Source organism: Mirounga angustirostris, unplaced genomic scaffold (genome assembly GCF_029215605.1).
Source record: "Mirounga angustirostris isolate CCGP_5_RB_7025 unplaced genomic scaffold, mMirAng1.0.hap1 SCAF_1, whole genome shotgun sequence".
NCBI lineage: Eukaryota > Metazoa > Chordata > Mammalia > Carnivora > Phocidae > Mirounga > Mirounga angustirostris.
The window spans coordinates 39,921,095-39,935,553 of record NW_026991709.1 but is presented as its reverse complement, the minus strand read 5'-3'; the positions used below and the strand labels follow the sequence as shown (position 1 = coordinate 39,935,553).

Below are 14,459 nucleotides of genomic sequence, written 5' to 3'. Positions count from 1 at the left end.
TCTCAAGTAAGAGACATTAGCATGTATTTTAAAAAATACATGTTTGCCATTTGTATCAGTATTACAGACATAAAGTATCCACTGAGTTCCAAAGTAAGGGTATAGTGGGGTTTCTCAACTTTGGCACTATTGGTATTTTGGGCCAGATAATTCTTTGTTGTTGGGACTGCCCTGTGCATGTTCAACAGCCTTCCTGGCCTCTACCCACAATATGCCAATAGCAACCCCCCAATGAAGACAATCAAAAATATCTCCAGACTGGGGCGCCTGGGTGGCTCAGTTGGTTAAGCGACTGCCTTCGGCTCAGGTCATGATCCTGGAGTTCCGGGATCGAGTCCCGCATCGGGCTCCCTGCTCAGCGGGGAGTCTGCTTCTCCCTCTGACCCTCCCCCCTCTCATGCTCTCTCTATCTCATTCTCTCAAATAAATAAATAAAATCTTTAAAAAAAAAAAAAAAATCTCCAGACTTACTGAAGGTCCCCTGAAAGAAACAAAATCTCTGAGAAATGTAGTTGTTTTTGCACATCATTTAGTACTTCATCAGGGTCTTCTATTAAATAACAGAATTTTATTTATTTTTTATTTTTTTATTTTATTAATTTTATTATTTTTTTAAATTTTTTTTTTAAAGATTTTATTTATCCATTCATGAGAGACAGAGAGAGAGATGCAGAGGAAGAGGGAGAAGCAGGCTCCCTGTGGAGCAGGGAGCCCAATGCAGGACTCGATCCCAGGACCCTGGGATCATGACCTGAGCCAAAGGCAGACGCTTAACCAACTGAGCCACCCAGGCATCCCTAAATAACAGAATTTTAGAAATGTAACATACCTAAATTTTCTGTAAATTTTATTATGGGATAAAAACTATAAGTGACCTACAGATTAGATTATCTCTAGTGTGCGTCTTAAACCTTCAGAGGATTTCACACAACAGAAATATTAATAGCTTCTATCTATTTAATCTTACCTATGTGCTAGGTATAGTACTAAGCACTTCAGGTTCATTCTCTCCTTTTCTACTCATGACATCCTTATGGGATGGCTATTAACTATATTGTAGTAAAAAACAATTTAAAATCTATTTTAATCAACATATCAAAATATTTCCAGAAATACTTATCACTCACTATATTCTTTCTGACACTAAACTAAGACAAAGTACCTTAACTTGCTAGCATACAATTTATTATGAAAACATTTCAATATACCTAGCAGCAAGGTAAGTTGAATTATTACAACCTTGAAGTATTGGACAAATAGTTCACAGTACCAAAGAAGTCAGAGAAATAATAATTATCTATTCCTTGAAATATTTTTTATACTGTGGCATAATGAAAGAGTACTTTTAAAATTTTTCATCCATGATTCCCTGAGTACTTCCAGTAACTACTTTTCCCTTTTACACAACTTGCCAGAAAAAGTTCATTTTATAATTATTTGAGGATTTTTTTTTTTAAGATTTTATTTACTTATTTGACAGAGAGAGAGCACAAGCAGGGGGAGCAGCAGTGGCAGAGGGAGAAGCCGAGCAGGGAGCCTGATGTGGGGCTCGGTCATGACCTGAGCCAAAAGCAGACACTTAAGCGACTGAGCCACCAAGGCTCCCCTAATTATTTGAGGATTTATTTGTAATTTCAATCTGCCTTTCAGTAGAAATTGAAGGCTGGGTTCAAATCCCAGCTTGCCCACCTACTGAAACTGAAGACAAGTTAACTTTTTCAGGCCTCAACTTCAATTATGTAACTTGCATAATAAGACCAATTTGAAGGCCTTAATAGTTAGTAAGTAGGCCCTCAATAAAAATTATTTTTCCCCCTCCTTTCCTCCTTGAAGCAAATGAAATGTCAGTTAAGGGCCAATTCTATTTAAGCATTTGTTCAGAGTCTACTAATAAGAGCCAAGGGAGGATGTAACAGAAGCAGTTAGTCCAACATTAGACCATGTAACCAACACTTTCAATCTCTCAAATTCATCATCTCAAAAATTAGCTGAAACCTCAGGGGCTATTCCCTTAGTTTAAGATTTTTATAATTACTGGTATTGCTTCTCAAATAGAAAAGTATATCATCAAAGTATTGAGTGTAGGCATAATTTATTACGTACATTACCTACTGTCTTCTGTTTTACTTTTCCTTGTGGTAAAAGACACAAGAAGCTCTCTTCAAGTGTTCCTTCCTCTTTCCCTTCACCCACACAACTAACTGCCAAGAAATTTTGATTCATATTTCTTTCTAAAACGAAGATAAATAGGAGTCTTTCAACACCACAAGGCTCTGTGTATAATTCATATATTTGGTTAACTGTCACACACCCAAGTGTATATTATCCATTTTATAGATAACCCATGATTAAGTAATTTACTAATGAATATACATTACTTAATATTATTCTTAGTAAATATCAGGAAACCAAATGCTTAAAAAGAAACAATCTTTGGGAATTAGTTTATGAGCCAATGCTTCCCTTACTGGCAAATAAAACAGAACTACTATACTAGAATTATATTAAACAATGGATAAAATTCAACTTAATAAAGATAATCCTTTATTCCATCTTAAAGTTTTAATACAAAAAAGAACTTCACAAAGCTCACCTGCAAGGTAGAACTAGGACAGGAACCCTAAGAACAGATCTACTGGTAATCTAGAGTACTATAAAATATGTAATGAGGTTTCAGGTAAAAGTTGGTAACATGAAAGTATGTCAGTATAACTTAACTCATAACTTAGCAATATAAAATAAAAGTTCGTTAAGTATTTCCTGTTTAGTTTGTTTTCTTGGATATTTAGGAGGTAGTGGAGTTTTACAGAATCATCAACTTCATTTGTTCTTAAAATAATTTACTGTCAGTGTTCAGATGCTGTATTTCACAAGCTAAATTTACTCATTTGTTCTTAAAACTGATTTCAAGATATAGAAGAGTAGTTAAAAGTTCTACAAAAATGTTCTGGCCCTCAAAATTTCAAATTCTACAGCAGTTAACTGAAATTATACTGATTACTTGATTACTGATCAAATAAATTAACAAAGCTAAATGTAACCAAAACCAAGTTGCTCATTAATGATATAAAAAGCAAAACATAGAAAAAATGAAAACATTTTCTGCCATTGACTATATTAAAGAAATCAACTGTAACCTTATTTTCAGAAATTTAAAATTACCGTAGATACAAAGTCTACCTATAACATGGTTTCTACATATAAAACATAGTTAGAAGATAAGTACTATAAAGACACTGAATCACTAAATCCAGTGAATGCCAATACCAAAAAAAAAAAATTTTTTTTTTTTCATGAAAGTCACTTAACAGAGAGCAATGCCAAAGAAAACTGACACACTTTATACCAGGACAATTTCCACCTTCAAACCAACTTATCTATGGAAGTGGGAGGAGGGAGCTAAAAAACAATTTATTTAACCTAAAGTGTTAAAAACTTACCTGAAAATGTCAACTCCATCCTTTTTCTTTCAATGCTTGCAAAGGCATAAAATCAAATTTGAGGAAACACAATGCTCACTTCTTGTTAACTTTATTCCTACTTGTTACCACAATGAAATTAATAGCTAAGTTCAATTAATATGTAAAAGATTCAAATCCTTTACATATTCTCTCATTTAATTACTCTCCCTATTTGGCAGAAGAGGAAACAAAGGCACAAAGAGATTAAGTAACTTGTAGGTTACTTAGGTTACAAGGTAACACAGCTAGCAAGTGGTGGAGCCATGATTTGAACCCTATACATCCAAGATAACAAACAAATAAAGAAACGGAGTGTTAAAAAAAAAAAAAATCCAAAACAGTTCTCAAAACAAGAGTGTTGTGAATGAGAACGAAATGTTTAAACTATAAATACATGTAGATGTGAATGTAAATACACAAATTTTACCCCTAGACAAGTACTTTGTTGCCCTAATTGATTATGGTCAAACACTTTAAACTACATCAAATCGTAGTGGCAGACGACCAAGTAAATAATTTACCGTCACCGTTCGGACACTGTATTTCACAGTCTACATAAAACACTGTAATTTAAAACATGGAAGGGGGTGGTGAGGTAACAGAGCAATAGTTTAAGGAAAACTACTTTCTCCATCAGCAGTCCATTAGAAAAGACAGTACGTGTGTCGAGGAACCAGGGTATGAAAAGGAAAGATGACAATCACACTGCCTTAACCCCACCTCCCAAAAAAGTAACTGGAGAACTGGCCCACTGGGATCTCATGAGGGGATGACAGGAGACCCTAGCAGAGGGGGAGGGGTGGCGATGACAGGAGAGGGGGCGGTAGAGAGAGGGCATGCCACCCATCTCCGAAAAGGGGGAGAATACCGGGGAGCAAGGGGCGGAGAAGGGAAGGCAGGAAATGTTGCCAGAGATTCCAAATGAGGTGAGAAGAAACAGGGTAGGAAACCCAAGAAGGCGGGACCCTCGGGCAGAAAGGGGTCTGTTTGGAGGAGAGGAGGCATGTCATACACAGCCTTCCTGCCAGCTGACCCTCCTTCCCTGCAGCCCCTCCACCCCTGACAAACTCTCACTTTCTCAGCAACCCTAAACCCGCGGGTCATCCCAGTCCCGCTCCCTGCCCCCCACCCCAAGCGGGATAGGTGGAGAAGGGAGCTTCACTCTCTCTCCTTGTTGGGCTGGGGGAGCGAACACCGGACACAGCCCTGATTCGAGAACGAGAAGGCCAGGAGACGCAGGGAGGCCCAAGACCCGGGTGACAAGTCCGGGAGGCCGACGGACGCCTCACCTGACAGAAGCGTCGGCAGTAATCCCGACTGCTGATCCCAAAGCCGCCGACACCGCAGCTGCCGCCGCCAGCGCCACCTCTGCCGTCGCCCGCAGCTCTAAACCCAACAGGGCCTGGCGGGGACTCCACAATGGCCACGAGCTCTTCTCCGAGGCGTTCGGCCTCTTGATCGCTCTCTTCCTCCGCCATGAGGCTCTCGCCGCCCAGCGCGTACCAGCCCCTACGCCGCCGCCGCTGTAGCTGCCTCGGCTAACCTCCTCCTCCTCTAGTTCCCTCCCCCTTCCCTCCGCCCCAGCCGGACAGGGGCCTCTCGGCTGGCTCTACTTCCGGCTCCGCCCACCCACGCCCCCAGTTTTCATTGGAGAAGTCTAGCCGCCAATCATACACATGCCCACCCTTCCACTCCAATTGGCCAAATCAGCCGTCTGTTTGATAGACTCGCGGTCTGTTGGTCAATGCTGCTCGGCGGTTGCTGGGGACCGCCTACGAGCTTTGCCGTAGGCGGCGCAAGAGGACGGGGCGCGGCGGGGGACACGGCGGCCGCCGCGGGGCTCGATCGGGCAACGGCGACGACGGCGGCGGCGGCGACGGGTCTTCCTCCTCCCTCATCCCCTTGCTTCTTTTTTTCTTCCTCCTCCTTTCCCTTCCGACTGGGTCTCGTCCACTTCCCCTAACGGCGGCCCGATCCTACGGTACCGAGGAGCTAGGGAGGCCGAGGGTGGGCCCGGCCGTTGGTGCGGGCTTTGGGCCCGGGGCCTTCCGTCCTGAAGCGGGAGCCGGGGGCGGGGCCGGGGCGCCGTTGTCGGCGGGAGGAAGAGGGAGGAGACGGGAAGCCTGACAGCAGACGCCTCCGCCAGGCGCCTGCCGCCTCCTCCCCTGAGACTGCCGCCAACTCTGCTGTCGAGTTCCCGGGCCCACGGCCGGCAGCTGGGTCTCGGCCCTGCCCAGCTAGCGGGGCAGGGGTTGTGGGGCGCCAGCGTGCTGAGCTTGACGCGGGAGGAGGGAGTCTAGACGCCGGGAACGTCCCGCGCCCCGCCTTTCCCTCCCCCTCCCGAACCCTGGGGCCTGGGGCGCGCGAGGAGGTGCAAAGCGGGGCGGACAACTGAGAAAGGACTGGGTTGAGGAGTGTGGAGGTAAACGTTGGGATCCGGATTTGCAGTGTGGAGTTAACCTAAAGGGAGCGGTTTTAAAGACACCTCCGTGGTGGCTGTGTCGTTCTTGTTAGTCTTTTTATCTTCCCTTCGTTCCCTCCCCCTCCCCCATTTTTTCTTTCCATTTTTTTTTTTCATGTTTTACAGTAAAGGCATGACTTCCCGGCACCGCAGGGAAAATAGGGTGCAAGCCCAGAAACTATTTCCCCATCACCACTTGTTGAAAAACTGATTTGAAGGCATCTCCGGGTTTGAACAAACGAAAGTGCCAGGATTTCAAGCGTCTTTGGTTTTGCGCTGGAGACCCTTCACTACTAAGTATCAAGACGAAAAAAACTGGAAAGTGATCGGGTAAACACTTAAACTTGAAAACTTCTGAGTTTTATTTCAGTAAGATCTAGTAGATAATTTGCTGCTTCGCTTTTGTTGGCTAATTCCTGCTCTTAACTTTTTAACTTCCTCGTTTAAAATATCTTTACCTTCTGTTGAAAACACTTTTGTTATTCGGGTCTCTGTAAAGTCGAGCATCCTCTACTGGGTGGATATTTGCCTCTACAGTAACACAAACAGATTTTTTTTTTTTTTTTTGGAAAGTTACAAGACATTGGAATGTTTAGGCCTTTCACATTAGCACAAACGATTGAGCATTTTACGCTTCAGGGAATAATGAACATGTTTATTGTTTTAAAGCTTGAAATCCAAATATTTAAAGACAGAAGACTTTCACAGCGAAAGATTTAGGTATTCCTGGGCACAGATATTTAATGTTTTTCATAACTAGCTTAGAACAAAATCACAGTTTTGACTGATTTTCTATAGGAGTAAAAAATACGTACCATTGACTTAAAGTACCAACATGTGTAATGGAATTCATTGCTAACTGTTTTGGGGCAGGAATCCTGTCTGTCTTGTCTGCCATTGAAAACCTATAGCCTAATACAGTATTTGGCACATGAGAGTCAAGCATTGAACAGTTTGTTAATGGAAAGAAAATAGAATCAAATGTATTAAAATCTAAACTTTATCATACTTTGCACAATTTCTGTGAAACGTTAAGTCTGTTTCTCAGTTTATGTCCACAGGTGTCTAACACATTGGCAATTTAGAGTTCTTTTGAGAAAGATTTTCTATAACCCAATTATGAATTCTCTAGTATGGGTTAAGAGAATACTCCATTATTGCTGATTACACTTCTAAAGCATTGTTGTTGAGAATGTACTTAGGAATTTTTCTCTAACGTATTTATAGAGAACAGAATTCCATCTTGAATTGTATCAAATTCATTTTAATTTCTTATATATAAGCTAATGTCAGAGCTTGGCCCAAAGGCATGGCTCCAGAGAACAAATGGTTGTCACTGACAACATTTGTTCAGTATCTCCAGTTTTTAGTGTCCATAATGTAATGTCATGATTTTGGCAAAGATCATAAAAATTTGTTACTAGGGTAAATTGAGAAATTATTAAGCTGCTTCTGAGTTAAATACTTGGAAAAATAGTAAAGATAATCATTTACTTATTCCATCAACAAATTGTGATTGAGCACTTATATTTACTAGGCACTGTGTTAACTTCTTAGATTTGTTCTAACTTACTAGTTAATAAGTGAAATAAATAATTAACAAACGTATTAGTCTTTAATGGAAAAAAGAGGGGGAAAGTGTTAGAAAAAGCACTTTGCATATCTTGATTATCACGCTCTAGAAAACTCAGTGGAGGAATGTATGCATTAAAAAAGCACTTTGCATATCTTGATTATCACGCTCTAGAAAACTCAGTGGAGGAATATATGCATTAAAAAATGACCAACTTTGAGCTCTGTATCTTGGCTTTAACATTTAATGTCATTGTTGCTGCTGTTAATTGCAGTTGGTCTGTTCTTTTTCAGTTTTTGCTTTTTTTCTTCTCAGAACAAATATTCATATAGAATTAGGCCAGTTTAGTGGCCCACCTGTTTGAACAAACTTTGTACACAATTGCCTACAATTGTGTTCCTAAAATCAGTTGTCCCAGAACTGTGAAGGTAAAAGAAGCTCTTTTAAACTTCAGTACACATCTAAATTGAATGAGAGTAACATAATTAATACCCTAAATATTGACATCAGATTAGGTTTTCCTAAAAGATAGTGACATCTGGGTTAGTTGGAGTTCTTTTTTCATAGTTCTAATTTATTTGAATTTCATCAAATTCAAGGAATGGACCCAGTTGTTACTAGTAACTTGCTCTGGTTTTGCCTTTCCTTACACGTTTCAGGTAAGACTTAATGGACACACAGTCTGTTAATTTAAATTAAGTTTTCTGAAGTCTTTAAGTCTTGAAATGTTTATACCTGCTTTTTATTGTTAATTACTTCCCGAATGAGCTGTTGTTGTAACAGTTATTTTTGTTCCTCTTGTCTTGAAAGAACCTTATTCAGAGTCAGAATGGAAAGATTTGTAGTGACAGCACCACCTGCCCGAAACCGTTCTAAGACTGCTTTGTATGTGACTCCCCTGGATCGAGTCACTGAGTTTGGAGGTGAGCTGCACGAAGATGGAGGAAAACTCTTCTGCACTTCTTGCAATGTGGTTCTGAATCATGTTCGCAAGTCTGCCATTAGTGACCACCTTAAGTCGAAGACTCATACCAAGAGGAAGGCAGAATTTGAAGAGCAGAATGTGAGAAAGAAGCAGAGGCCCCTAACTGCATCCCTTCAGTGCAACAGTACTGCGCAAACAGAGAAAGTCAGTGTTATCCAGGACTTTGTGAAAATGTGCCTGGAAGCCAACATCCCACTTGAGAAGGCTGATCATCCAGCAGTCCGTGCTTTCCTGTCTCGCCATGTGAAGAATGGAGGCTCCATACCTAAGTCAGACCAGCTGAGGAGAGCTTATCTTCCTGATGGATATGAAAATGAGAATCAACTCCTCAACTCACAAGATTGTTGACAAGGAGGTTACCACCATTGTGATCAAGATAAATGTGGAGTATTAAAGTTATGTGTTGATTGTGTGGTTCATTTTTATATTTATTTCATTTAAAATCATGTGATGCAGAATAGTTTTGCAATGTGTATATAGTTGCAGGCAAAACAAACAAACAAACAAACAAAAAAACCTCACTGCAAAACTTGTTAATTTTAGTCACCAATGGTGTAAAGCAAAACTTAGGGTTTAGAGTATGCTAGGATACCTGAAACCTGATGGTTATCTTTAAAATTGATGGTTTTTCTCCTGAAATGTTTGTGCATGGAAGAACTGCCCTGCTTTTTTACCCTGTTGCCATATATGATTATTCCTTGTGAGATTACTTAATTACTTGGATTGAACACTAGCCTAGGAAATTGAAGCTGCTGCCAGGCAACACCACTCACAGTAACTTAAAGGAATTATTTCTGATTAGAGGATCCTCTTCAAAAAGGAAGGGATGGTGGGAAATTGTTCTTATATCTTCAGATCCCTCAAAGAAATGACTGTCTTTATTTCAAACTATGCGTGTATATGATGTAGTTACCTTATCTATCATTCAGTTCCTCACTTTTTTCACCCTTTTTAAAAAGGCTTAATGTATTTAGTAGCAGCTTCAAGTGACCAAAAGACTAAAATCTTTCAGTGTCAGTGCCAAAAGCCATGGGGAATTTTGCAGTGACATGATTTTAGTCTCTTACTATAAACAAATTTTTGAACCATAACTTTCATTTCCAGCATCCCCTTGAATTTGCAAGCTTTTTTTTTTTTTTTTTAATGTCTTGATGTTAAAAGATTTCAAGATTGGCATTTTAATTTAAACACGTTTTATGATTGAGTTTCCTGTTTTTACAGAAAACTAGTAATTAGTTTTTGGCTGACAGATCAGATAATAAGGAAATTATATACATTAATTTTTCCATATGATTTGTAAGACTTTAGGTAAATAGACTAGAAACAAGTTTACTTATTTTCACTTTTATGTGCTTTGCCTCTGGTGGTACAAGGTTTTTAAACATGGATGGTAAACAATTGTCTAGAAAGACTGGCAAGATTTTTGTAGTGGAGATGTGGCAGTATCCTGCATAACTGTTTGGGTGAGGAAATAATCAGTTCTGTTAAAGGTCAACCATGTTCAGGAAATGATCTCTATGTGAACCTCACTATCCTGTAATGTCATCGAAGTAGCTTAGCCCAGTTATGTCCTCTCCATTGGAGACCCAAATTATATTTTTTAAAAACTGAACAGCTGAAGACTTGGACTAGAGCTTTAAAAAAGAATCTTAAATTCCTTGAAAACATTCAAGTTTAAAATACTTATAAAATATATTTCTATTACAAAGCACTGACATGAATGCCCTATGTGACTTGGAATTTTCTTTGAGGTCATTTTACCACAAATCTTCATTAAAAAAAAAAAAAAAGCCAAAGTGAATAAGAAAAGGTTCTATTTTTCAGAAACAGCTTCCCATGTCTAAGTTTCTTTCATAGACTTAAGTTCCTAGTTCAGGTTGTTAAAATGCCCATCTGATTTTTAGATTTTAAGTGGGTTTTTGTTTTGTTTTCATTTTAAAATAAGCCTGCCACCAAAAAAAAAAAATTTCTTGTTAAAATTTGAACTATGAGTTTTTCTCATGTTTAGTTATGTAAACTAGTACAATAAATGCCTGGAGTAGTGCTGTCATTGCTAAAGCACATACATGAGAACAGCAGCAAAACCAAAATGTACTTTGCTTTTACTTCCCCTAGTAAAGAATCTGCAGGCAACCATGTTTAATTTGAATTATCTAAGATGGTAGAAGATCTAAGAAGCTAGGAAAATAATTGAGTTTTATAGCATTTTCAGAATACAAAAATAAGGTTAGATATACAATCATTCTAATTTTTCAAAATTCCATGTGATTCAGACTGCTCCCTATTTCAATATTAATTTGCACTAACAGCAAACATGTAGTGGCAGAACAGCTTTGAGTAGCCCTAAGCAGTAAACTGGATGATGTTGCACAAGAAAAGTCAATAATTGACATTTGTGTTTCTAGTACTTATTACTGATTTGATGATCATTTAGGTCCCATATGTCTTAATGTATTTCTCCAGGCTCCTAACTATTCCCACATACACTTTATCTAGGGGCATAATCCATCCTCCTGTTAGGATTATATCATGTCCTTAGAAGCATTTTCCATCCTGTGTGGAGGTTTAATATGTTTGTTTACTGATTATGAAACTTTTTGTTCCCTGAAACTGGTTAACTTTGTCTCATAGTCAATTGATAAGGCAGAATGATTGTTTTAGCCTGCTCAAACTGGTACAAATCCGTGAAACCATGGTTGGCATATGTTGGATAACAAATGAAAATGTCTAAGGCGTATGCTGCTGTGGAGGTGTAGTGGACGTGTGTACAGAAGCTTTCGATCTTAACTATATAGTGTTAGTGTGATGCTATACTATTGGAAAAATAGCAGTTTTTTCTATTTTATAAGTTGTATGCATAAACATAAGATTTGTAATGTTTCATTTATAAACTGCCTTCTTCAACACATGCTTACCTGTTAATAGTGTTTTCTTGAAGTATGGTGGTATGTCTTCCAGAACTTCACTATATGCTTACAGTAAATAGTTACTAGCTTGTTGAAATGTTAAATTCCTTGTTTTGTTTTGTTTTGTTTTATTCTGTGGGGCATATAGCAAACCTGAAGGACATTGTAATCATTTCTTACAGGGTGAAAATTTAGAAAGATTGTGTATGAGAGCCTAAATAGTTATTTTACTCATTATCATCGTTTTTTTTTTTAAACAAATGCTACTTCCAGTTAATGCATTTGGCCCTACTGAATTTTGGGGGACCAGAAAACTTTGAAGAAAAAGCTCTGCATCTTACAATTGTAACCAATTAAGTATCCGCTTGGGATTGTTCTGAAGTATTCATTGCTTAAAAACTATTGTAAGTAACAGTTGGCAAGATCTCCAAGCAGAAAGTTCCATGTTAAAACTTTTGCCTGAAAGAATTTGTATGTGAATGTTAATGGAAAACACATTTAAACAAAATAAAATTTAAAGTGGCCCAAAACGAAAGCCACAAACATTTTGTCATTTGGTGCTTAGTCTTTGTGAGGGCTCTCTGTGGTTTGACTTGCCCCAGCTGCCAGATCACCTTAAAACATATTCATTAAATAGAAGATTCATCCTATAATTTCACTGAAAATCTTAACCTAAAATATAAATTGCTTTAGTTTCTGGTCAGCACTGATTAACTTGTGAATAGTGAAGTGGCTGTCCTAAACCATTTATCTCAATCCATACTACCCTAGACTTCTAAGGTAAATACAATTCTTACCTAGTGGTATTCTACTTGTATCCACAATACTGTATTCATTAAAATTTTACTATGTTTATTTTTGTATTCCCGTGCTTACTTTTTTTTTGCTCACGCATGTATCCTTAGTAAAAATGTGTCACGTTTAAAGTTTTGTCTCTGTGACTTTTAGAAATAAATTTCAAAAAGAAATTGTTTCAGAAGTTTTGAAAGCATTTTGTGAGTCAGTAACATCTATATATTTTTTAATTATTTATTTATTTTAAGTAATCTCTGCACCCAACGTGAGGCTCAAACTCATGATCCCAAGATCAAGAGTCACATGCTCTACCAACTGAGCCAGCCAAGCACCCTGTATTTTATTTTTTTAAGTAACATATTTTGTAGTTCCAAAATAGCAACAGAATTTTACTAATTAGAGTTTTATTTTTCTCCTACTTATATCTCTATAGGATTATTAGCCCTTATGGCCAATGTAAAAAGCATATATTTTGTCAAATCAGATACACATCATGGCTACAAATAGCTCTTTTCCTTAAAAATTACATAGGTAATAGTTAAATTAACCTAACAAGCACTTTTAATTGGAAACATTTTAATTTTCTACTTCTAGAAATATTTATGAAAGACAAGGGCCTAATTTGCACTTCATATGTTTTATTGGGTTTTTCAAAGATTTGCTATATTCTTACCACTGGGGGTAAAAAAAAAATGCAAAAAAGTTGAAAATTGTCTTGCCTTTTAGTAGTTTCACATAGTTTTGAGGGCATATGTTTCTCCTATTCACTTCTGTCTGACAAAAAATAGTTTATAAAGTATATTTCCTGGGATCAAAATGGTAGAAAGGACCTTAAAAAATCAGTCAATACTTCTGCTTCCAGTTTAATATCAACAAACCATGAAAGATCTGTCTTCACTTTTCCTAAAGAATCTTATCAAAACTTTTATCAAATGTAAACCAATTGAATATATGTGCCTCTGGGTCTCATGACAGTTCCTGTATTTTTTTCTATGTATAAGTCGAGTTGTATTATGTACCTGTAATAAAGTATGTCATCACGCAAAGATGCTCCTGGGATCAGAGTAACTAACCTAGCCCTGTGAAAGCTAAAACTAGGTGGTAGAATAGGACTACTTGTGATCTGATGCATTTGATAATGTAGGGCATGATTTCCATCTGACTACCTCTCAGTATGTTACTTGATTTCAATTGTTTTATATGCATACTATATGCATACAGTCAATGTCTCTTACCTCTCTCATTTATTTTTTTATTTTTTTTATTTTTTTTTTAAAGATTTTATTTATTTATTTGAGACAGAGAGAATGAGAGACAGAGAGCATGAGAGGGAGGAGGGTCAGAGGGAGAAGCAGACTCCCCGCCGAGCAGGGAGCCCGATGCGGGACTCGATCCCGGGACTCCAGGACCATGACCTGAGCCGAAGGCAGTCGCTTAACCAACTGAGCCACCCAGGCGCCCCCCTCTCTCGTTTAAATGTTGGAATCAGATCATTTAAAAGCCTATGTCCTCAAGTTCTTGGTTAAATTTGAATAATACGCAATCAACTAGTATTTATTGAGTCCCTATCCTATACCTAATACTACCCTAGCTACTGGGGACACATCAGAGAAAATAAATTTATGCCTTCAAGCAGCATACATTCTAGTGATAATACAGTATCATAATTCATTGTCATAACACTGTGATGGGGCGGAGGGGACATATTGTTGTCTTTTCTAAGCAGCTCCTTTAAGCATTTGTCATAAGACTAGTTAGCCAAACTGTCATCACTGGTTTTGTTTTGATTCTCAAAGTCTTATTTTGTACAAGAAGAGCAGTAAAAACTGAAAATTTGTGTACTAAATGGTCTGCATATCCTTTGAAAATCTGGCAATTTTTGTAATCCACAAAATACATATTTTCAGATTAAAATCTATTAAGCAATGGAATTGACCAATTTAAAGACCAGTAAAATACAAACCTGCCACACATTGTAATGCAATGTGCATGGTAAATTAAGAGGTCCGTTGAATATTGGATATCGATAATCAGTGGAATTAGTTAATCCAATGCCCTGCCTGGGCTGGTATATATATTAGATGACAGATTCTCCAAACTTTTCTTTTTAATCATCAAATGAATCAATGTGTAATGGAGGACATTGTTTTTATATTCATTTTTCCTCTCTGAATTTTTTCTTATGTTGCTCATATAGTACCTATTCAATAATAATAATTTTAGGTATCCTTTTTAATCAAGCAAATTCTACTTTTATGAATATATCCTATGGAACAAA

The 14,459-nt window shown here is 38.0% G+C and overlaps 2 protein-coding genes across 5 annotated transcripts in view; one reads left to right on the top strand and one right to left on the bottom strand.

The window, feature by feature from the left end:
- Positions 1–5,037, bottom strand: part of ZNF654 (zinc finger protein 654) — an 84,497-nt gene extending 79,460 nt beyond the window's left edge. Inside the window, exon 1 of one of the 2 annotated variants that reach the window (XM_045902690.3) lies at positions 4,751–5,037. In XM_045902690.3, coding sequence (XP_045758646.1) covers positions 4,751–4,939 — 189 coding nt within the window. In that variant the 5' untranslated portion in view covers positions 4,940–5,037. The remainder of the gene's footprint in view (positions 1–4,750) is intronic. The other variant, XM_045902691.3, reaches the window with a different exon arrangement.
- A 187-nt stretch (positions 5,038–5,224) lies between these two features.
- Positions 5,225–11,934, top strand: CGGBP1 (CGG triplet repeat binding protein 1). Of its 3 annotated transcripts, none has more exons than XM_064580366.1 (3): positions 5,225–5,341; positions 6,049–6,252; positions 8,306–11,934. In XM_064580366.1, the coding sequence occupies exon 3, from the start codon at positions 8,325–8,327 to the stop codon at positions 8,826–8,828; it is 504 nt and encodes a 167-aa protein (XP_064436436.1). In that variant the 5' UTR covers positions 5,225–5,341; positions 6,049–6,252; positions 8,306–8,324; the 3' UTR covers positions 8,829–11,934. The 3 variants fall into 3 exon arrangements, with proteins under 3 accessions (XP_064436436.1, XP_045758644.1, XP_045758645.1); XM_045902688.3 differs by having other exon boundaries at positions 5,236–5,442; XM_045902689.3 differs by lacking the exon at positions 5,225–5,341 and adding an exon at positions 5,463–5,883.
- Positions 11,935–14,459: the final 2,525 nt, after the last annotated feature.

What these genes read in the sequence shown, in the direction of transcription:
- CGGBP1 (XM_064580366.1), top strand. Translation starts at nt 8,325, where the DNA reads ATGGAAAGATTTGTAGTGACAGCACCACCTGCCCGAAACCGTTCTAAG.